Source organism: Lampris incognitus, chromosome 8 (genome assembly GCF_029633865.1).
Source record: "Lampris incognitus isolate fLamInc1 chromosome 8, fLamInc1.hap2, whole genome shotgun sequence".
Classification (NCBI taxonomy): domain Eukaryota; kingdom Metazoa; phylum Chordata; class Actinopteri; order Lampriformes; family Lampridae; genus Lampris; species Lampris incognitus.
Genome location: NC_079218.1, coordinates 33,001,311 through 33,025,122, shown reverse-complemented (window position 1 = coordinate 33,025,122; position 23,812 = coordinate 33,001,311). Strand labels below are relative to the sequence as shown.

At 42.5% G+C, this 23,812-nt stretch overlaps 2 protein-coding genes across 2 annotated transcripts in view; one reads left to right on the top strand and one right to left on the bottom strand.

Annotated features, from left to right (window-relative positions):
* Positions 1 to 10,965, bottom strand: part of LOC130116610 (leucine--tRNA ligase, cytoplasmic-like) — an 85,640-nt gene extending 74,675 nt beyond the window's left edge. The window contains exons 1-7 of the mRNA XM_056284575.1: positions 10,858 to 10,965; positions 10,299 to 10,420; positions 9,423 to 9,510; positions 9,033 to 9,113; positions 8,074 to 8,211; positions 7,503 to 7,664; positions 5,083 to 5,195 (exon numbers count right to left, since the gene is read on the bottom strand). Of these exons, the coding sequence (XP_056140550.1) occupies positions 5,083 to 5,195; positions 7,503 to 7,664; positions 8,074 to 8,211; positions 9,033 to 9,113; positions 9,423 to 9,510; positions 10,299 to 10,420; positions 10,858 to 10,863 (710 nt within the window). The 5' untranslated portion in view covers positions 10,864 to 10,965. The remainder of the gene's footprint in view (positions 1 to 5,082; positions 5,196 to 7,502; positions 7,665 to 8,073; positions 8,212 to 9,032; positions 9,114 to 9,422; positions 9,511 to 10,298; positions 10,421 to 10,857) is intronic.
* Positions 10,966 to 11,275: 310 nt separating this feature from the next.
* rbm27 (RNA binding motif protein 27) overlaps positions 11,276 to 23,812 on the top strand; it is a 71,419-nt gene continuing 58,882 nt past the window's right edge. Inside the window, exons 1-6 of the mRNA XM_056284981.1 lie at positions 11,276 to 11,426; positions 12,006 to 12,124; positions 13,434 to 13,561; positions 14,180 to 14,259; positions 22,753 to 22,952; positions 23,469 to 23,807. Coding sequence (XP_056140956.1) covers positions 11,368 to 11,426; positions 12,006 to 12,124; positions 13,434 to 13,561; positions 14,180 to 14,259; positions 22,753 to 22,952; positions 23,469 to 23,807 — 925 coding nt within the window. The 5' untranslated portion in view covers positions 11,276 to 11,367. The remainder of the gene's footprint in view (positions 11,427 to 12,005; positions 12,125 to 13,433; positions 13,562 to 14,179; positions 14,260 to 22,752; positions 22,953 to 23,468; positions 23,808 to 23,812) is intronic.

The window sequence follows — 23,812 nt, the reverse complement described above, 5'->3', positions numbered from 1 at the left end:
TGAAAACTTCCTTATTTTGAGGCACTTGGATCAACGTGGGATTGAGGCTAAAACTGCCAGGAAGTGTATGGATGGCTTAGTTAAAGTTAGGGAGAGCTTGCAACTGTTTAATACAGTTGCTGTCTTGGATATGGATATATGGGAAGTTCTTATTGGGCTTTTTTATGTTTTTGGGAAGTTTTGTGGGAATGGGGTCGGGTAGGGAAGGGACTGCTTTAACACAGGCAATAAACTAGGTTATTTTTGGAAAAGTTGCAATAGATCTAACTTAGAATACATACTATATATTGTCCATTTCCCCTTTAATGCTATTACATGGAGTCTATACCACACTGCTACTCTTCAACACACATCCCTTACAAACTATAATGAGTAGATACCTTAATATAGTGAGTTGGAATGTCAAGGGGTTGAATCATCCGGTCAAAAGGAAGAAAGTATTCACCCATCTTAAACAGTTAAACACAGATGTTGTCTTTCTGCAGGAGACACATGTGCTTTCCTCAGAGCACTCCAGAGTTATGGCAGACTGGGCGGGGCAGCAGTTCCATTCTGCTTTGCAGGCCAAGGCAAGAGGGGTCTCCATCCTAGTAGCTAAACGTATATTCTTCGAACCAACCAAAATCACAGCTGATAAGAATGGGAGGTTTATAGTTGTTTCAGGGAAACTATTTAACAGAAATGTTGTCCTGACCAACGTTTATGCCCCGAACGTGGACGATGATGGGTTCTCTGATCACCTGTTTTCTCTTCTTCCTGACCTGGGCAAACACTACTTAATACTTGGTGGGGACTTAAACTGTTGGTTGGACCCGATCCTGGATCATTCTTCGACCAAAATGGAGTAGTGAGTAAATCTGCCTCATATACTCAGTCTTTTCTTTTTGAGCTTGGAATGTCAGATACATATATGGCGGTTCTTTCGCCCTAAGGAGAGACAGTATTCCTTTTTTTCCAATGTACATCACACATACTCCAGAGTATATTGTCATCGACAACAGATTAATCCCCGAAGTTGGTTCCTGTACATACCAAAGTACTGTTATATCTGACCCTGCCCCTGTTGTGATGTCACTGCTGCTCCCTGGTACTGCACAGCCCACATGGCACTGGTGTTTTAATTCAACCCTACTTTCTGATGATAAGTTTGTAAAATATATAGAAGAACAAATTAGATTTTTTTCTTGAAATGAATAACACTCCGGTCTCTGCTCTTGTGGTCTGGGATACACTTAAGGCCTACCTTAGAAGGCAAATTATATCCTTTACTGCAAACAAGAAAAGACAATCTCAGAAGGAACGATTAGATTTAGTGACTAAAATCTTAGAAATTGATAAGCAATATGCATTACCCCAAACCCCAGAATTATATAACAAAAGATTAGAACTGAAAAATAAATTTGACCTCTTTACCACTTGCCAAACACAAAATCTGTTATTAAAAAGCAAAAGTACCCATTATGAACATGGTGAAAAGACTGGGAAACTGTTAGCTAACCAATTAAAGGGACATAGGACTAAACAACTCATAAGTATTCACACAGATGGTGGGGATGTCACTGTAGATCCCATTAAAATCAGTAATACATTTAAAGATTTCAACTACCAACTATAGGAGGGTTTCCATGCCACGTCATCACAGAGATGCGTGCGCAACTAGGGGGCAGAAAGCAGCTACAGTGCAGAGATTTTAACCAAGATAGAGCTCAGATACAGCAGAGATGATGCGCAGTTGTTGTGCAATAAACTGCACAAGCCGCCAAAAGGATGGGTGGAAAATGTTCCAACATTTTCATTGTTGAACTGCTTTGGTAGCTCTCAAAAGATTATGCATCTCTTATCTTTTGAGAGCTACCAAAGCAGTTTTAGCTCCTGGCTGTGCACGCACCCAGTAGTGTTTGTAAACAGGAAAGCCGTCTACACACCTTCCAATTTGATGGAGATGAAGTGACAATCAAAGACTTTCTTGACCGTTTACCCTTCCCAACTATTCCCCCAGACTTGGTGAAGAAACTAGAAGCACCCAAGCAGAAATAGCCCTGGCCATATCATCAATGCAATCTGGAAAATCCCCAGGGTCAGATGGCTTTCCGGCTGAATTTTTCGGTAAGTTCTCAGCACTCCTCTCCCCACAATTAACAACCGTCCTAACAGAATCCCTTAGGCTGGGTTAACTCCCACCATCCCTGAATGAGGCATGTATAATTCTCATAGCCAAGAAAGGGAAAGACCCTGTACAATGTGCCTCGTACAGGCCAATTTCACTTCTGAACACTGATGCCAAGATCCTAGCAAAGGCTCTGGCATGCAGATTAGAAGAAGTTGTCCCCCAAATAACAGCAAATGACCAGACTGGCTTCATTAAAAATCGCCATTCCTTTTTTAATTTCCAACGTCTCTTTAATATTCTGTACTCACCATCTGAAAACTTCCCCGAGTGTGTTGTATCGTTAAAGCATTTGATCGAATTGAGTGGAGGTACTTATTTACAGTTCTGGAAAAATTTCGATTAGGGCCGTCGTTTATGGCTTGGATTAAATTATTATATGCATCTCCCAGTGCAACAGTTCAAACCAATAGTACACTTTGTCAACCCTCTGCTCTAGGACATGGAGCCCGTCAAGACTGCCCATTAAGCCCGATCCTCTTTGACTTAACCATCGAACCGCTTGCAGTTGCTCTTCGAAACAATGCAAACATCGCTGATATTTGGAGGGGGTGTATGGAACATAAAGTATCTTTATATGCAGATGACCTTCTGCTATATGTTTCAGACCCAACAACCTCTCTACCAGCAGCACTCGCTCTGCTTAAACAGTTTGGATCATTATCGGGATACAAGATAAACATGCAAAAAAAAAGTGAACTGTTCCCAATTAACAGAGAAGCATTTGACCTAGACTACAACAACTTACCATTTCAACTTGAAGAGAGAAAATTCACTTACCTGGGAGCAGTAGTCACTCGGAAATTCAAAAATCTTTTTTAAAGAAAATTTCATTACTAAATCAGGTTAAAACATCATTATTGCAGTGGTCCCCTCTTATATTGTCCCTTGCCGGGTGAATAAACTCTATAAAAATGAATATACTACCAAAATTTACATATTTATTTCAGTGTGTACCAGTGTTCATCCCAAAAATCATTTTTTGTTTCACTAGATTCTGTTATTTCTTCATATATATGACAAAATAAAAAGCCACGAATAAGCAGGATCTTACTTCAGAGGTTCAAAAGGGACAGGGGAATGGGGTTCCCCGATTTCCATCACTATTACTGGGCTGCTAACATCCGTTGTTTTGCTTTCCCGGCCCACTTTTATCTTCAGCCCAACAGCCCATATTGGAAATTTCTAGAGTTGGGATCATGCCCAGATATTTAGCTTCAAGCACTCCTTGGCTCACCGCTCAACTAATCCCTAACAAAAATCAATAGACAACCCGGTTGTGTGTCATACCCTTAAAGTGTGGGCCCAGTTCAGGTAGTGCTTTGGCTACAGAGATTTTTCTCTCCTGAGCCCTATTGCTTTTAATCATCTTTTCATTCCATCTCAACACGACTCAACTTTCCAGATTTGGCACAGGAAAGGCATCAGATGGTTTCGAGACATGTTCAAAGATAACTTTTATCTCTTTCAGTCAACTGTCTGAGAATTACAACTTACCAAAAACACATTTCTTTCAATATTTACAGGTCAGACATTATGTGCACTCCACCTTACCTTGCTTTCCTACAGAACCTGACACTAACCCGACTGACGCATTTCTTTCCTTTAACCCACTATCTAGGGGTGCACTGTCAGCATTATATAGAAAAATCTTCATGCTGACATGTCCCCTCTGAACAGGATTAAAACAGCTTGGGAACATGATGTGGGACATATATCTGATGACCAATGGGATTCCATCCTCATATCAATACACAAATCTCCAATCTGTGCAAGACACTGCCTAGTGCAATTTAAGCTGGTCCATAGGGCCCACATGTCCAGTGGAAAAATTATCTAGCATCTACCCTGATATCTCCCCCACTTGCAACAAATGCAAAACAATGATGCTACCTTGATCCATATGTACTGGCTGTGCCCTCACTTACAAAAATTCTGGAAAGACAGCTTTCGTACCCTATCTTAAATTTTAAAACAAAACCTAGACCCAGACCCTCTTATTGCTCTGTTTGGCATTACTGATGGAGATGACTCTCATCTGACATCTGCGGAGCGCCGCATGGTGGCCTTTGCTTTGCTCTTGGCCAGACATGCAATTTTGCTCAAATGGAAGGATGCTGCCCCGCCCAAGCTTAGTCAGTGGCTTCGAAACATGATGTCCCGTCTCAAATTAGAGATGCTGTGATTCTCAGTCAGTGGCTCAGAAGAAAAATTTTATAAAACCTGGGAACACTTTTTTAACATATTTTCATAACACCCAAACAATATAAGCACGATATTCATTTTAACTTGGCCCCTGACATGAAAAACAATACCTGACTCCATGGAAATAGCAATATTATTTACTTCCTTTCTGCTAGACATTGTGCCTTAGAATTATTCCAGATAATCAGGGGGGTGGGGGGACGGGGGTGGGAGGGAAGGGCTGTTTCACTATATCACTGTTACCACTGTCACTGCCACAGGTTTTTGTTTGTTTTTGCTTGTTCTGTACATTGATGTGTAGCATTGTGGAATATATGTGCCCAACACTGTTAATTTTGGTAAAAATTCAACAAAAATATTTTGAAAAGAAAAAAAAGAAGAAAAAGTGTACTATAATCATCAATTTGTTGATTTTAATTTAGAATTTCTATACTTGATCAATAATCTTGATTTTAGTACTTTTAAGTACTAGTTGGCAAGATTTTGTTTTTCATTATACTTAGCGATAAGCAATTTACTTAATTGACAATGCTGGATATGAATGCCATGTGTTCCCCATTACTTAGATGTATATCTTTTAAAAAGTTTGTGTTATTATATTGTTTTGTGTCTTTTCCAGTTTTGATTCTGTTTGCTGCCTAAACTTCACTTTTTCCAAAAGGATAAATGACATTCATCTTATCTTACAAAGAGTCTCTTTATCGTGTCACCTTTTCCCAAAATTGATCTTCTTCCTCTCCTTCAATGTGATGAACTGCCACTTGACAAAGGAGTCATAGAAGGGGTTCACGTCTGTGGTGATAAATGAGCGCCTCCAGTCCACCTGAGAGAGAGCGAAAGAGAAAGAAATGATTCATCACATATAAAAAAATTAAAATATATCATAACTTTACTGCTGCCTACACATTAATAAATAATATGATCAAAACACTATTTTAGCCATGGTTAGAGGCTAAAAAGAGAAATTGCTTTGACATGAGAGGGAAAATGGGGTTTGGATCCATTGGAGTTCCAGAGGACTTAAACATTTTTTTCTTTTTGGATTTTTTTCCCCCTTTTTCTCCCAAGTATACCTGGCCAATTACACCACTCTTACAAGCCATCCCGGTCACTGCTCCACCCCCTCTGCCAAGCCGGGGAGGGCTGCAGACTACCACATGCCTTCTCCGATACATGTGGAGTGCTAGCCGCTTCTTTTCACCTGACGGTGAGGAGTTTCGCCAGGAGGACATAGCACATGGGAGGATCATGCTATTCCCCCCAGTTCCCCCTCCCCCCTGAACAGAAGCCCCGACTGACCAGAGGAGGCGCTAGTGCAGCGACCAGGAGACACACCCACATCCGGCTTCCCACCCAGACATGGCCAATTGACCTTTCACAAAGTACCGCCCCAGAACGGTGCTTGTCCAATCCTACCTTAGCAACGGTCCGTCAAGCTTTCAAACACACAACAAAATGCTGAAACGGTGTGCCTATGGGATCTGCAAATCGGATACTAGATATCTGAAAAGTTTGGCGGGGTTGTAATTTTCTTTCCCTTCCCGAAACCCAGGATGCAAGAAGCGCAATGTCAGCAATAGATTTCGCAGTATAGCAGACCCCATGGCCAGCTAAATCCATCCAAAATCAACAAAAATACCTGTCTGCTCCAAGCTAAGCTTGCTACTAGCTATTATTGATAGCTAATACAGCTAACATATTATTACTGTTACTTTTACCCACACAATGTGCTGATTTCTTCCTTCATGTTTTGGTGTTTTCCGGCTACTTCCTGGATAGTTCTGAAATGCTTGACAGGCATAGCAACAGTAACTAAGGGGGGCGGGACTTTGTGAAAGGTCAATTGTGTCTGTAGGGACGCCCAACCAAGCTGGAGGTAACAGTGGGATTCGAACTGGCGATCCTCTTTTGGTAGGCAACGGAATAGACCATCACGCCACCCGGATGCCCTGAACTCAAACATTTCTGCCATGTCCTAACAACCCCCACCATAAAATTCAACATATAGCTAATAAAATTAAACCTCTACAAACAGATCGATTGTATATATAGCTAATAACATTATAACCCTCTGAAAAAGTACTACGTAGAGCTAACAACCTTCAACCAAAATGTTTTCTAGAGAGCTAATAATATTAATATCCGCATAAAAATTTTCTATATTTAGCTGATGATAAAACCTTCCACAAAAATTTAGCTCATACTATTGAAATCTTGTACAAAAAGTGTATTGTTCGAGTTCAATTGAGAAATGTACAAAATAGCAATGTATATCTGCTGTTCTTCATCTTCTTTCAGTTTATCCCCTGTTTCTCAGGGGTCACCACAGTGGATTTTAAAGTTTCCATCAGTACCCTGTGAGGGCACAACACCAATGGCGGCCATTGTTAAGCCGGGCCTTGATGAATCCGGAATGAAGCCTCGACTGATCCGGTACGGTCTCGTCAATCCGCATATTGATTTGGCAAAATTTTACATCGGATGCCCTTCCTGACACAACCACTAACCCTATGGACGGGGGCACAGGTAAATCACTGGTTGCCATCCCAGTATTCATGGACTTGCTCCCATGCCTGTCTCTACTAATAATTTACATCTGTTAATGTGTTCATAAATCTATCCATCCATTATCCAAACTGCTTATTCTGCTCAGGGTCGCGGGGATACTGGAGCCTATCCCAGCAGTCATTGGGCGGCAGGCGGGGAGACACCCTTGACAGGCCACCAGTCCATCACAGGGATTTTTTTTTGGTTCATAAATGAATTTATTAATCATAACCTTTTTAACCATATTCAGGTTAACAGGGGTTTGAAGCCTATCCCAGAGAGCGTTGGGCAGGAGATAGACAGATAACCTGGGCAGGTTGTCAGTCCATCACAGGGCCCACTAAAACACCTATTAATATCTATTGGCAGTTCAGTGTCTCCACTGAATTGCTGGGACTTTGGGGCTGGGACTTGAACCTTGTGCTAAGCACTAAGCCACCATGTCACTGTACACATTTTGCGACTTAAAAAGGTACTGCAGATTCCTCACCATACTTTTATGCATAAAAAGTTTCATAAGGAATAGCACAGAGAAAACCCAATGAAAAGCACTTTGCACTACTGGATAGTTAAAATCATTCACCTTAACTCCCATTTGTTTGAGGTCTTTGACAGCCAGAGGAGGGAAGTACTCAAGCCAATGTTCAGCCTCAGCAAACTTGACGATCTCCTTGTCACTCAAACCGAGAGATCTCATTATGTCCCACTGGAACTTGGAAGCACCAGACTTAGCCACTGCTTTGCTCTAACAGAGGGAAAGAACACAGATTTGAGGAAAAGGCCCCCAGAAAATTCCCATGTGAAATACTATGTATGTGAGTAAGTAGAGGGAGGACTACTCTCTAACAAGTGGACACCAACAGGACACAGACCTGGCATTAGTAAAATTCTGAGCATTTGTCATAACTTGCACAAGTTTTACCTAATCACATACAAGTCAGAGAGTGTCAGGTGACTTGCCCTTCACATAAAAAACATACATTAAGTTTTCACATACATTGCTCTGACACTGAATTGTCTGTTGCAGCAAATGCCATCCAGCTGATATCTTAACAGTTTGAAATAAACAATGAAAAGCATATTGTAAATTTGAGGTGAAGCAAGTATGATGCACACTAAAGCACACAGCCAACCATCTCTTCTTAGATCCTGACCTTCTTGCCCTTTGCTTTGTCCTTGATGATGATTTCATCAGCCACCTTGGGCTTCTCCTCTTCCTCCTCCTCTTCATCTGGGAACTGCGGAGGGTTTCCATACAGTTCCATCTCTCTCTTCAGCTTGTCTGCACAGGCCTGGTGGATAAGGTAGTGGTTTTATAGACAGTGAAAGGCAACAAGTAGGTCAACAATATCTAGGAAACTGGGGGGACGACTTTTTAAAATATATCCATTGTGTCATTTTTACCTTTGTTGGAAAAGAATTTGAACAAAGTGAATAACAACAGGAAAGCGGGAATAGAGAGAGGAGGAGACATACAATGGAGGTCCTGGGTTGGATTCAAACCCAAGATGTTGTGCTCCGGGCTAACATAGTACACCCTTAACTTGTTGAGCCAGCAGAATGCTACTGCTGCACTACACCTTCCTCCCAATACACCTGTGGAAGGGTTAACTATTTGTGACTTAAAATGTTGAGAGATCTATACTTTTGATCCTACTGCTTCTTCCATAACTGGTAATATAGATAATACTGATTTAAATACATTAGTGCAGCAAGAAAAAGAGTTGAATATGAGAAACAATGAAAGGATGAAAGGAGAAAACGATGCAAACAGAAACATGTTCAAACACAAGAATGCCATCTGCAAACCAATACTAGATATTAGATGTTTCTCTCTATACTTATTATTTATGTGGTGAGCCTCTATTTTATCCTGAAGTTCTTCTGGTAAAACCAAACAACGGTTCATAACTTATTTATTAAACTTGCCGCAACCTTTGAAGACTATAAAAATCATTAGTCAATGAAAACATCCACATCGACGTCTGCTTCAGTGACCACACCTATAATTACAATACATGAAATTCCTCAACAAAGTCAAATCTCTACATCAATGAAGCATTTTTGAGGTTCTTTTTTATGGTTCTGTGTTGGATAAAGCAGCGAGACTTACTTTGATGGGCATTCCTGTGCAGTGCAGCCCAAACGGAAACAGGCATTGCTTCCCTTTCAGACGCTGGTAACCAACAGCAAACTGCAGATAAAAGAAGTACAGTATACACTTCATTCAGCTCAACAAGGCAAGAAAAAAAACATGACAGGCACAACGAATGAGCTATGACTGAGCTTCAGTTTCTGATGTTTTGGTCAAATCCATCTCTATAGCTGACAAAAATCATTGTTTTGACTATTGCTTGATTTGTGGTGTACACTGTAGGCAATATTAACAGGTCAGAAATCCCAGATCAAAAGTGAGGCTTTTGAGTTCACCAGGTATAACTACTGAGGCTTGTGGATAGAGAACTCTGTCTCTAATTATGTCAGCATTTGTGTATCAACTTACCTCACACTTCGATAGACTGAAAGTGTGGCCAAGGTGCAGTCTGCCATTCATATAAGGGTAGGGGAAGGTGACAAAATATTTGTTTTTGCTAGAACAGAAAAGGAACATTGAGAAAAAAATTGTGAGACCATCTAGGATCAATACTGGAACTCTCTTACACACTAGAGTAGACATCCGGGAAATCAGCAGGTGAGCAGGTCAGCCAGGGTTAGTAAACCAACCCTGGTCAAGCTCAGGTTAAGACCCTGGTTAAACTCTGCTCTGCTTAAGGATGATGCTCAATAATAATTGAATCAGACCTGCTTGGCTCACCCTTCTGGCACACAAGTGTGACATAAAAGGCTTCTCATACAACAGTCGTGTTTTGGTGGAATAAAAGCAAATTCCCGCTCAAGGAAATAGGTTATATTGTATATTGGCACTGCTTTAATGCTAACGATCTCCAGCCCCATGACCAAGTACAACACACTCCCTCTGGTGCGATGAACTGCTTATGTAGATGTGGAAGTCACAACAACAAAAGCTTTTGATATACATTAAAATAGTTCCCAGACAATTGCATTTGGTTAATCAACAAATGAATTCCTATTTGTGAGTACAAAGAAGGAGATATGTTGATGTTAATGTGTCTGCTTTTCAATACATTGCAAAGTGACAGCCTTTAGGAAGTAGACTAGCATATTTGGATTTGTCCCAGATCTGTTGGGAACGGCAGCTGCGAGGACATTTCTGTGTGCAAGGCTTGATGTAAATTATTTCTTACAAGGGATGTGCTTGGATTAAGCCTACCAAGATATATATCCAGTTTATGAGTCTAAATGGGGTGTAAAATTGTTTTGTGGCAATTATGACACAAGCAGCAGAAACCATTTTTACTTGGTGCTTTGCCCGATAGTTGTTGGTGCATCACACTCGAAGGCTTTCTCCTTCTCCCATTTCTGTTGGATCTCTAGCTCTACTTTTCTCAAAAAGTCCAACTTTGCAGTTCCCTTTCGCTCCTAGAAGAGAATTATAAGCACCGGTCAAGAGGACATGCAATTTACTTCAGCATCACGAAATCTTTGTAATATTGTAGTAACAAACTTTTGAGCTGCACTTACACTGACAGCAATTGTATTATATTAGGGAAACGAATGACAGAGTAGTAGGGAATGGAACAGAACAGTGTACAATAGAAATACTGAAGAATAGAAAAATAGCTGATATCAGTCAAAAACATCAAGCAAAACGAGTTCTGGTACAACTTTACAGTACAAGAAACAACTGCTATCTTCTGAGATTTCTCTCAAGTCCAATTCAGCAATTGGCTACAGCTAGTCATCGTTAGCAGTTAGCAAGTCTGTAATGTGGTTATCTATTTTTGCAATGTCTATTAATCAAAAGTATCGATCACAAACTGCAAACAAAGTATACACAATTAGCAACATCCACCTACCGTCATTTCTATTCAAGTGGTGTGATATTTTGTTATTTAGTCACAAAAAGTACCTGCGACAGTTCAATGAAATTGACAAGGGAAAAAAAAACCACGCCACCGGTTCTTGGCTGATGACATCTTTAGCAAGCGGATACCCATTGTTTCTTGGGAAATGTAGTGTACAATCAACTTGTCAATTGCGTCACCGTGCAGTTATGTCGCCAACTGGAAAATTGGTTTATACATCAGGGTTAATTATTTGATGAGTAATTCATTTTATTTATTTTCAAGAATTAGTCTAACGTTGATTCAGGATTAATAAACGACATGGCGGTGTTACTCCGTCATTGGTAAAATTGCTTTACGACAACGCCACTTGTGTTGCCATGCCGTAAAACACTTTGTACGACCTGCAAGTGAAGAGAACAGAAAGAGAAGGCCCGAAAAATATTTAAATACATAGACGATGAAAGTGGTATTATTAAAACGTACTTTCAATTTATAGACAGTGTTACAGTCTTTCTCACGATGATCATAGACAATGTGGAAGCTTTGAAGTCATGGCTGGCAAAACTCCTGGAGCCAATGTAAGTGATGAATTGTAATGACATTTAGCTAGCTTACATGCTAACCAAATAGCCAGTGAGTTGGAGCTTGCTCGCATCTGTTGGCAAATGTTTGCACGAGTTAGCCGCCGTGGCTGCTAGCTCGCTGCCTTATGGTGCAGATAGAGAAATAGTGTTAATTTTAACTGTTCCACAAACGATGTACGGTATATTAATCTATGTTTTGCAAAAATTGGTCTCTAAGGTTGTTAGAACTGTAGCTAGCCGACGCTAATGTGACTTAAGGGAACTTAAGAGTGTAGTTGATCATTTGGGTAGCTGAAGCACATCGCTTTACTTAGATCCCACCAGTCAGTCAATGAATATTCAAGACTTTTAGATTGACTATGTTAACCAGTTAACTGTGATCTGCTCGTTAAAGTTACCACAGTTATACTCTCTCTCTCTCTCTCTCTCTCTCTCTCTCTCTCTCTCTCTCGCTCTCACACACACACACACTTCAGTTATTTTGTAACTTTTCCTACAGTTGCTTTTCTTGTGCTTATCCTCTTGAACTGGCTATCTTTATGGAATTAAAAGTTTATGTATTTTAATTGGCAGATGTGAAGCAGACCCATCTGCATTAGCAAACTATGTTGTGGCTCTAGTGAAGAAGGACAAACCAGAGAAAGAGCTGAAAGCATTCTGCGCAGATCAACTCGATGTTTTCCTACAGAAAGGTATAGGGTCCACACCTGAGTTATTTTTTTTCTTCTTCTGTGTATGTATGTTAATGTCGAGGTGATAAGATTCATAAGGTTAGTTACAGGTCAAGAAAGATGCAAACTTTTCCCATCAGGTTGTTATTTCAATCATTTACTAATCTGGGAGAAGTCACCCATGCATCTTTCTTCATACATGCTCCAGCCAGTTGTCCATGTCTCAACTTTAGGCACCAGCTCGTCTCTAATGCAGCAGTAACACAATTAAAAGACATCACGGCTTCTGTGCTACTCTTGCCTGTTAGTTTTAGAGCTGATTTTGCTTTTTACATTTGTGGTTTGGCTGAATCAGATTTTCTACATTGCTTTATGAGCTGGAGCACAGCCAAAAAATATCATCAGAGAGCGCTTTTATATGAAATCTGAAATTTAAGACAATTAGGCTTTTATCCTCAGAGAGCCTAGACCTTAAAGGAAAGGGTCACCATTTTTGAACCCAGACTTAATTAAAACATTGTTGGGCATCAATTAGAATCATAGAAACAAAATCTTTGATTACTTCAGCACTGATACATTTACCATTCTTCTGAATCTTCTCATTGGGCTTCAGTACAGTCCAGTGGGCAGTCATTTAAGTTTTCAAAAACTATCTCATTCTCAAAAATGGAAGCTCACAGTTATCTTCGTTTGTTCATTCAGAATGTTTTGAATAGGAGAAAATTTAGAATAACATTTTGCAGTTAATGCAGTACATCCCAGCTATGTTTTAAACGTCTGCACTTGAGAGCAGGAAGTCCTGTAGCCTGGCAGTCCCATGGCATTATTTACAGTCAAGTACTTCCAGAGACCAATGTGGATTTAGCAATGAAAGCATATTTGCATTACTTCAAAATAAATTCATTTTAACTTGATAGAAAGTGTAGTATGCAGCTATTTCATTGAACATATAAAAATATGTGACATTTATATGAAACTAATTTTGTAATGTGCTGCCTTCGTCTGATTTATTCCTTTTAATATTGTTTGATGTTTAACCACTTGTTACACACAACATTGCCCCATAACCTTAGGTTGTTTTTCATGTCGTTTGTTTTCCTTTTTTTTTTTTCCCCTCCTACAGTTTTTTGCCTGTTACTTATTGACTAATTTCACATTTATTCTTTGGCTCTATGTATTGTTGTGGGGGCAACAAAAATATCAGCACAGAAAAACTGATCAGAAGAACCCTAAGGGGAAAACTCTTCAACTTGGAAGGATGGGGCACAAGGTTGGACATTTGTCTTAGTGAAGCTTACAACTAATGATAAAACTCATTGCCTTATTACAGAGACAACAGGATTTGTGGATAAACTCTTTGAATGTCTGACATCAAAGAACTACTTGGGGAATCCATCTGCTAAGGAAACTCCCAAGGAGGAAGTTAAGCAACCTGCTGTCAAATCTGATGTTTTGGAGGTAATTTATTGAACAGTTTGTGAGAAGTATTCTTAACTGTGACAATACGCCTGTTCTTACATTCATACATCTTTTACACCAGTTCTTTAAAAGACCTGAGCAGTTCTGAACAAAACCTTCTATTTTTTACAGCAGCTCATTGGGAAGAATGTGTTAGAAACACATGATTGTATCAAGGGAATAGAGTTATGTTTTTCTTCGGGACCATACATATTTAGAATGTATAGGGGTGTGGCACTGCAAGGTTCTAAGGCAAGGGTGGGCAATCTTATCCAGAAAGGGTCAGTGTGGGTGAAGGTTTTTGTTCCAACCAAGCAGTTACACACCTGATCCCACTAATCAACCAGTAGAGTCTTTGCTGAGGAACTTGATTAGGAGACACAGGTGTATAATTGCTTGGTTGGAATGAAAACCTTCATCCACACTGACCATTTCTGGATAAGATTGCCCACCCCTGTTCTAAGGAATTAATTGTTGGTGAATTTAGGCATTTTGTTAACTAAAATGTAAATATTTCTTGAATAATAAATACTCTTTCATATTCAAACATCTTGACTCATAAAATTTGATGGCTGTCTGGAAGAGTTGAAGTGTTAATTTTTTTTTCATTCTCTCAAGCCTGAGACAGCTGAAGAGGAGAGAGACAACAGGCGAAGGAGAAGTCCATTGAGAAACCGCTCCGATTTCAATGACGCCAGGTTCAGTTCAAAACTTTTTAAGTTCGGTGCTCATCCCAAATAAATATCCATGCATGAACACTTTTCAGTGGGCATCTTGTGGTGGGTGGGATTCCAGGTGATATACAGTATTAGAGCAACACCTGTAGTGATAATTCAACATGACTGGTACCAGTGTTTATTTCAAAATGAAAGCACACATTATTTCTCCAGCACTAATGATGGGCAACTAGGCTAAATAAGTAAGGGGTCGCAGCAATGCACTTCACCTGCTGATCACTAATCAACAACAGTCTAAAGGCCCAAACATACTTGGGCGGAACGTACGCGGAGCGGACTCCGCCGGACTAAAGGCGGACTAAAAGCGGACGTCCGCAAGCCCTGTACGCGCAAAGCTCAGATTTTACGACCGCGATGAGTAAAATCTGAGCCTTGCGTGCACAGGGCTTGTGGACGTCCGCTTTTAGTCCGGCGGAGTCCACTCCACATACGTTCCGCGTACGTTCCGCCTGAGTATGTTTGGGTCTTTAGAGTCTTTGTCACTTTCCAGCCACAATTTGTTGCTTGCTGGTGTTAAATTACAATGCAGCTTTTCCTTGTTAGTCTTGGGTGAGCTTAGGAGTTTCCAAGCTGCAAGAGTCATCAGACAACATTGATAGTAAAAGATTTTTAATGCAACAAGAAATGCAAAAAAAAAACCTTCCAGTGGCTAAAGTTGTTAATACTGGTTATTAACAACATTAATTTTTCCGTATTCTTGAGCTCTATCTTTCAGCTATGGGAATAACATAAGTAAATCAAAGCATACAGGACATATTTTTTTTGCAAAAGTAGTGGATATACAGCACATTTACTTAGATATTGTTGGTTATTAATCGCTATGATCATTGCGTAGTTTGTTGTGGAGTGCAAGGTGTTAAACAGCAAACATGCTCAGCTAGTCCAACTCCTTTGTTTTTAAATGCAGAAATATGGGATGTGTGTGTGGAGTTGGGTGGAGTAAGGGTTCATTTTACTTAGTTTTAATCAGTATCATTCAGCTAGCCCTCAAACCTTGACAATTGGCTAGTCATACTATGGAATATGACATAAATTATGTTTATAATATGATGTATATAATATTAATATGACAGTATTGTAACGGACTATATGGGCACAATTCACCATAATTGACCTTTCGCAAAGTACCGCCCCAGAACGGTGCTTGTCCAATCCTACCTTAGCAACGGTTTGTATTTGAGGGCGGTCCATCAAGCTTTCAAGCAGACAGCAAAATGCTGAAACGGTGTGCCTATGGGATCTGCAAATCGGATACTAGATATCTGAAAAGTTTGGAGGGAGTGTAATTTTCTTTCCCTTCCCGAAACCCAGAACGCAAGAAGCGCAATGTCGGCAATGGATTTCACAGTATAGCAGACCCCATGGCCAACTTAATCCATCCACAATCAACAAAAATACCTGTCTGCTCCAAGCTAAGCTTGCTACTAGCTATTATTGATCGCTAATATAGCTAACGTATTATTACTGTTACTTTTGCCCACACAATGATTATTACCATTATCAACATATTACTGACTAACAAAATAACATTATTAATGTCCCTGATGAACGTAACCAGCTTAGTCTGTGACAGAGATACCTAATTTAATGATAGCTAATGATAGCTAGCCCACTAACACAACTTTGTTATGCTAGTCACAGGTTGGCTCCACCTTTCATTTCAGAGCATAAAGACCCACGGGGAGGATCAGCTGGGATGGTCTCTGGCCAGTCTGATCTCCCCATATCCGGCCTATTTTAAGTGTTTCTCCCCCTCTGTGAGCTCCAGGTGGGGACCGGCCGTTCGGAAAAGTCATCCTGCCCGCGGAGGCATCTCGTTTGCCTTATTTTGTTGAAAATACCGGTTCTCGTCCGAAAGTAAAAAAAAATCATGGGGCGGTTCCCCCGGCCCCGGGGCATGTCCCTGGCCACCCTGCGACCCCCAGGAGCCCTTACAGAACCCCCGAAAAAGCCTGGATAAAAGAACGCCATGGGGAACCTTGGCCAAAATCAACACTATAATACGGTGATGTTGACAACGGATTATTAAAAATATACCAATAATAGCTGAAATATTTAACTTACCCTACAGTGCAAGAGCACAATTGGTCCACAATGTTTTTCAGAATTAGTTGATGGGGTTTCTCATTGTTTGATTGCGACCAGTAAGCTTTACCCTCAATTACAGTCGCACCCGGCAGCCTGGAATTCACCCAAGAAGTTTTACTTTTAATATTCTGGATGTACCCCTCCTGCATACTGTAACCACTTCTGCCTTTCACGGGATGATATTAAGGATGAATTACTCCAAAATACATCACTTATTTTCTCTGGGAATGCGCTGATTTCTTCCTTCATGTTTTGGAGTTATCCGGCTACTTCCTGGATGGTTCTGAAAAGCTTGATGGGCATAGCAACAGTAACTAAGGGGGGGGGGGACTTTGCGAATGGTCAATTGGTAGACACGGGCCCTTTTTAAGGGTTTCCGGGTTGAGAGGGCGGAGTGAGGAGGAGGATGGTTGGAGCAGCGCCATGTTGCTCCCATTGTGATTTTTTGCGGAAGAATAAATTACACACGCGTTCATGTAGTCAATGAGAGAAATTGTCCGTCTCTACTTTCCTACAATTTCCACACTGGTGACCCCGACATTTGTTTGCTCGACGTTTCCAGAGACAACTCTTTACGAACATGATGACTAATGCGGTTTCTCTCAAGCTGCCGGAGTTCTGGGAGTTGTCAGCCTCGGCTTGGTTCGCCCAGACAGAAGCGCAGTTAGCATTGCAGGAAATCACCGCGGATGCCACACTATTACATGATGTCGGCTCTCAGCATTTCATCAGCAACCACAGTGGTGAGCCTCCTCAAAAATCCTCTGCAGCAAGATAAATACGAGACACTCAAGGCTCACCTGTTGAAAACTTTTGAACTTTCTGGCGCTGAGCAGGCCAGCTGGCTCTTCTCTCTACAAGGTCTTGGTGACAGAAAGCCATCTCAAAGACTAGTCATAGCCAAGTTCATCTGGCACGGGCTCAAAAAAGACGTGAGACTGGGCTGACACCTGCCTGGAGTGTCAGCGCTTGAAAGTGCACCGCCACACCAGAGCCCCCCTGGCACAGTTCCCGGTGCCCGAAAGGAAGTTCGACCATGTAAACGTGGACCTAGTGGGCCCCCTGCCCCCCTCCCACAGTTTTACTTACCTCCTCGCCATGGTGAACAGGGCCACTCGATGGCCAGAAGCTGTCCCGCTGTCATTGACGACATCCACCGACATAGCCCGGGCGTTCATCGGGACCTAGGTCACCCAGTTCGGCACTCCATCTGACCTCTCTTTGGACCGGGGCTCACAGTTTGCGTCTGAGCTCTGGAACGCAGTCGCAGAGTGCATAGGGGTGAAGTTCCACCACACCACAGCGTACCCACCCACAGGCCAATGGGTTGTGCAAGTGGTTTCATCGCTCTATGAAGCCCGCTTTTCGGGCCACCCTTAAGGATAGTAGCTGGGTCGACAGGCTCCCGTGGGTCATGCTGGGCCTCAGGACCGCCCCTAAGGAGGACTTCCAGTCCTCGTCCACTGAACTGGTTTATGGACAGCCACTGCGGGTCCCAGGGGATTTCGCCTCCAACACCATAGCTCCCTGGTCTGCAGCCCATCAACAGACCACGCTCCTGGATAATGCCAGAGCTTTCGCACCAGTCCCCACTTCGCAACACGGCTTCCCACAGTCTCACATCCCCGCAAGTCTGCAGTTAGCAGAATGTTTTCATCCGCCACGACGCCCATTGTGGACCCCTGCAGCATCCCTATGACGGGCCATTCCGTGTCCTGGAGACCGGAAACAAGCACTTTGTCGTGGAAGTCGGCAACAAGCCAGAGCACATTTCAGTAGATCGCCTCAAACCGGCTCGCCTGGACTTGGACCGACCTGTTGGACTTGCCCAGCCCCCACGGCAGGGGTGCCCTCCTACCACGCCCCCACCCCCCAACAAGATCCCTAAGGTTCCTCCACCACCCGCCCTACCTTCACGCCACCGCAGGGTCCTTAAGGCCCCTCCTATAGGCACCCCGGCCTCCACACCTGTTCAGCGAAGCTGTTGCGGCCGGACCTCCCGCCCCCCTCCAAGTTGGGGGACGTATGTAGCGGACTATATGGGCACAATTCACTATAATTGGTAGACACGGGCCCTTTAAGAAAGGGTTTTCAGGTTGAGAGGGTGGAGCGATGAGGAAGAGGATGGTTGGAGCAGCACCATGTTGCTCGCATTGTGATTTTGTACGGAAGAATAAAGTGTAGTCAATGAGAAAAATTGTCCGTCTTTACTTTCCTGCAATTTCCACAGTATCTGCTTTCATGCGCAAAAATACCATATTTAGGAATCCAGGTGTGATTCATCACTTTTAACTGTTTGGTACTCTATAATGTCAAACTAAAATTAGTTTTCAAATAATACACCCTCAATTATTTATAACCTTATTTTGTGAGAAATTTCTGGCAATAGATTGTCATTATCATCAGATGACAAAATTGTGTCACAATATGACAATTTTAAATTTAATCTCGATACAATACCATTGAAAGTCAATACACAGTAATATTGAATTATTGTGCAGCCCTAGTTACATATAGAACCTTTTAAAGAAGAGAATGCTAATGTAAAAAAAAATGATACCACTATGACAGTTATACCTGTCAGATACATGAGGGGTTATTTTCCCAATTTCATGTTGACAAATACACAGGACTCATATTCATTACTGCAGACACATGAGACTGTATCATAGCTGCGGGAAGTAGGGGTGCTGCAGCACCCCCTGGCATGGAGCCCAAGAAAAATTGGGCGGGGGGAGGGGGTTTATAAATAAATAAATAAATATGTTTTAACAAAAAAAAATCAGTTCATTCATTCATTAAAATTCATTGGAAACATTAATGACTAGAATGTAAAAAGTAAGTAAGCCACAATGACAACAAGCAACAATTGTCTCATGACGGCACCCGTCAGTAACTCAGTCAGGTCAAGTGTCTGAACACCAGTCCAAATGGCGCAAAAACACATTTCTGAGTTTTTTGGGAAGCCCAAAAAAGACAAAAAGAGATTGAGCCTCAAGTTGGCGGATCAAGCGGAGGAGGAGGAAGCAGACTTGGAGCCTAAGCCAAGTAGGCCTACCAGCAGCAACTGCAGCACCTCCGAAGCGACCGCCACACCTGCCCCGGGCCCAGAAGCCGTGCTAATTCAAGCTAAAGTCATGGCAGTACCAGGACAAAATGCTACCGTTAACGTGGTTTCAGTCGAGGAAATCACTCCACACCAACCAACCAACTTCAGTTTTCCTGGAAGGCAGTTTGGAAAAGAGACGTTTTCTTGTTCATTCAATGCAAACTGGTTCAACAAATGGGAGGTGGCTGCATTATATTGAGAAAGGTTATCGCGTTGTCTGTTTTAGCTGTGTGAAAGCAGTAGAGTAACATTTCATCAATGAAGATAGTGTAAGGTTTGACAGCAGTTTTGTCAAGGGAGGCTTCACAAACTGGCAGAAAGCCATAGAAAAATTCAACAAGCATGAAAAGTCTAAACTTCATAGTGATGCCATTCAAAAAATCGCTGCTCTACAAAACACCCCAATTACTGCCCTTTTATCTGACGCTGCCCGCCAAACTCATGACACAGCAAGGCATGTTTTGGAGCTGATGTTCAGGTCAGTGCTCTTCCTGGGAAAGAAGAGGGTGTCTTTTCGGGGTGACAGCACCCGTGATGGCATTTTGTATGAACTGATGCTTGAACGTACCTACAACCTCCCAGGAGAGAGACAGTGGATTGAGAGGAGAGATAACTGGCTCTCAGACACAATCCAGAATGAAGTCATTCAACAGTATGCCTTTGCTATTCAACGTGAGATTGTATCTCGTGCCAGAAATAGTCCGTACTATGGACTCACAGCTGATGGTACCACCAACTCCTGTACAAGAGAGCAGTTCTCATTGACGCTGCAGTATGTGGATTCACTCTGAATTCATTGCATTATACAATGCCCCCGACAGCAGCGGAGAGACCCTGTTCAAGTGCAGCAAAGATGTATTTCTCAGGCTGAACATCCCAATTTAGCATCTCCATGGATATTGTTTTGATGGAGCTTCTAACATGTCAGTACTGTTTTCGGGTGTTCAGGCGCGGCTAAAAGAAACATGCCCTGAGTCCCTCTTCGTCCACTGTGCCAACCATTCACTTGACCTAGTTCTTCAGGAGGCTGCGCGTGAGGTAGGTCTCATCACTGATTCGATGAACTTGGTTCAGGGCATAGCTCTGGTAATCTGTGAATCAGCAAAACGCAAGGAGCTCTATGAGTCCATGTTTGGCTGCAATGAGATACTTACCATACTGGCCATATGTCCAACAAGATGGTGCATACAAACAATAGCTATCAAACGTGTGTGTAGTGCCTACAGAGAAATCATCAAAACAATGGAGCAGCTTAAGGGTGACAAAAGTGTGAGGGGAGAGACCAGAGCTAAGATCGGAGGCCTACTCAAGCAAGCAATGAAGGCTAAAACCTACTATGGCCTCCTCTGTTGTGAAGCAATATTTGCGAGTTGGTGGCCAGGAGTTTGCAGCACACCAAAGCCAGCACACTGGGCGCCCTTGAGTGTGCCGAACTGCTTGGAAGGCGCATGGAGGCCCTTCGGGATGATACAGTGGTGGATAACATGCTACAGCAAACTGTATCCACAACGGGACTTAAAATGCCAGGTGAGCACAGGATGACAAAAACACCAGCCTGTTCTCGACACACAGCAGAGCCAGAGGCAGATGCACAAGTTGCGCAACACTTATGGAGACAAGAGTTCTATGAAGCTGTGGACTTGGTCACAGCAGAAGTAAAGAGGAGATTTGATCAAGATGGTATGAAAACAGCAGCTCTCAGAGAGAGGGTGCTTATTAACGCAGCCAACAAGAAACAAATAGTGGATATAGATTCCCTTCACCCTCCCTTGCACTTTGACAAAGCCCGACTGGAGCTTCAGCTGAAAATGATCGGAGACCTCTGCAGTGATTCTCCCTAGACAGTAAAAGACATCGCAACAACCATGTCTAAACTCCATCCACAAACAAGGGATCTTTTCAACAAAGTTGAAGACCTCATCAAACTCTGCCCAAGTCTCCCCATCTCAGCTGCTTCATCGGAGAGGACCTTTTCCGCTCTCTGTCATCTGAAGACATAGTTATGGACAACTATGACGCAAAAAAAGACTGACCCACCTTGCTCTGATGCATGTTCATGGAGATATATTGAACAGTTTGGACATTGATGCCCTCATGAGGGACTTAATCAGCGCCAACTGTATATTTCTTGATTGGAGATTATGGCTGATAGGTCTATGTGTATGGGTTGATTTTTATATGCTGCCGCCGCACAGCCTGCAGTTGTGTTTTGGAGATATTGCTTTGGCTATAGGCATACATATATTATGTGTTTATGTGTTTGTTTTTTTTATGCTGCCGCCGAGCAGTCTGCGTTTGTGTGGTGATGTGCTTTTGTCATGCATAAATGAGTGTTGATGTTCAGCATCACAGTCAGCGTACAAGCACTCCGCATAGAAAAGCAGCGTCCGTAACGTTAGGCCTGGCACCACCGTGTGTGTGTGTGTGTGTGTGTGTGTGTGTGTGTGTGTGTGTGTGTGTGTGTGTGAGAGAGAGAAAGAGAGAGAGTCTATTTGTCCCTCAGCAGCAACTAATCTCACATTCTAGTCATGTATCTATGTTTTACTTGAGTGTCTAGGCTATGCACAGTCATAACGTCACTCCTGGCAAAACTCGACCCGCCCTCTTTTTTCTCAGCCCCCCTGCTCAAAATACGTTCCTGCGGCTATGCGCTGTATCTCATGCGCTAATGGTATATCAAGAAAATACCACTCCTCTCAATAAAACTTTATCTCTGTTTCCTACCGGACTTTTCATTCAACCCTTGAAATAGGTTATCTCTAGTTTTCTTACCACTCTCCAGTGTGTTCACTATATAGAGGTTTCAGTGTCTTGTTGAAGCACGTCTATATTTAGAGAGAGAACTTTCTCCCATGAGTCCTGCTTTTAGATTGATTAAGGCCCTGGTGTCCAGTCTCTTCCCTAGTCTCTGGCAAACCAAGTTCATTGCAAAACAAAATAAAGAACAGCAAAATATTTTCTGTAAATGTTAAACTAAAATGGAAAGTAACCAGTAGCCCTTTAGCTTGCATAAATGACTTTTAAAATGAAAAGTAGTCACTTCTTGTTTTTGGTTGCAACTATGTATTTCCAGTCATTATGCACAACTGTATTGCTAAAGGGCTCTTATGATGATGCTAACTGACCACAGATAAAATCAATTCATTCAGTGCCCTGTAATTGACATCCATATGGCCCTTTCACTTGTTTTAAGAAGATAAACATTTAATCCAAACACATTCATTTACATGTATTGTGGTTTGTGTTCCACCGTTAAGGAGCCGGGACGACAGAAGGCGGGATGAGCGCAAGCGTCGTGACCTCGAGCGACATGGAAAAGGAGGTGGAGACCCATACCGGGAGCGTGAGCGTCACGAGCGTCGCAGGGGCAGTCCCAGGGGGCGCAGCTACAGCCGAAGCCGAAGCAGGAGCAGCAGCCGAGGGAAGAGCAGGGACCGGGAGCACAGAGGCAGCAGAGGTGAGTAAGCTCAGTAACCCCCCCACCCCCACCCTTCATCCGCTTCAGAGCACCACAGGAGGTTAAGAGTCTCCTGTCTGCTCAGTTTACTGTTTGTCTCCCACCAACCTAGCCTAGTTATTGTGACTGCTGCATTCATACTACCACTGCTGCCTCTGCTGCTGCAAACAGTGCTGAGAAGTAGATAGGATCACCTTTTGTGAAGCGGTTAATCAGTGTCTTCTGAAGCCTTTGAGGGGAAAAATGTGGACGGCATTGCCTCCTTGGAGACCGAGCTGCACTGACTGGAACTGGCCATATTACCTTCAAGGTGGATTTGCAACAATGTGTGTTTCGTTGTGAATATAACAAAAAGCTGCTCGTTGACATTGAAGATTTAATGTCTTGCTTGAATGTGTGTGAATGAATATTCTTTGATAAAATGGGTCATGATGATTAATCATTCACTACACATTTTATTTAATCCGAGTTTGTTTTTGTGTCAAATCTTTTTTTTTTCTTTTCTTTTTTTTACAGACTTCAAGTCAAAGTTTGAGGCAGACAGGAAGGATCCAGAAGGCTATGGCTCCTCTACCACGTCCAGCTCCCAGCACCAGCACCCAACCCCCCTCCTGCCTCTGCCCCTTCCCCTCCCCCTGCCAATCCAACAGCACCCCTTTTCCTCCTCCACCTCCTCTTCCTCAGCTGGAGTCTCGGGAGCTGGGGTAGTTTCTGTAGCAACACCAGCTCACCTGCCTGACAGCACCACAGACAGCTGGTCCAGTTTCTATGGTGGCCAAAGGAAAGATGGCATAGGCATCAAGCCATTCAACAGCAAGGGTGTTTCACTCAAGCAGCGTTGCCGGGACTATGATGGTAGG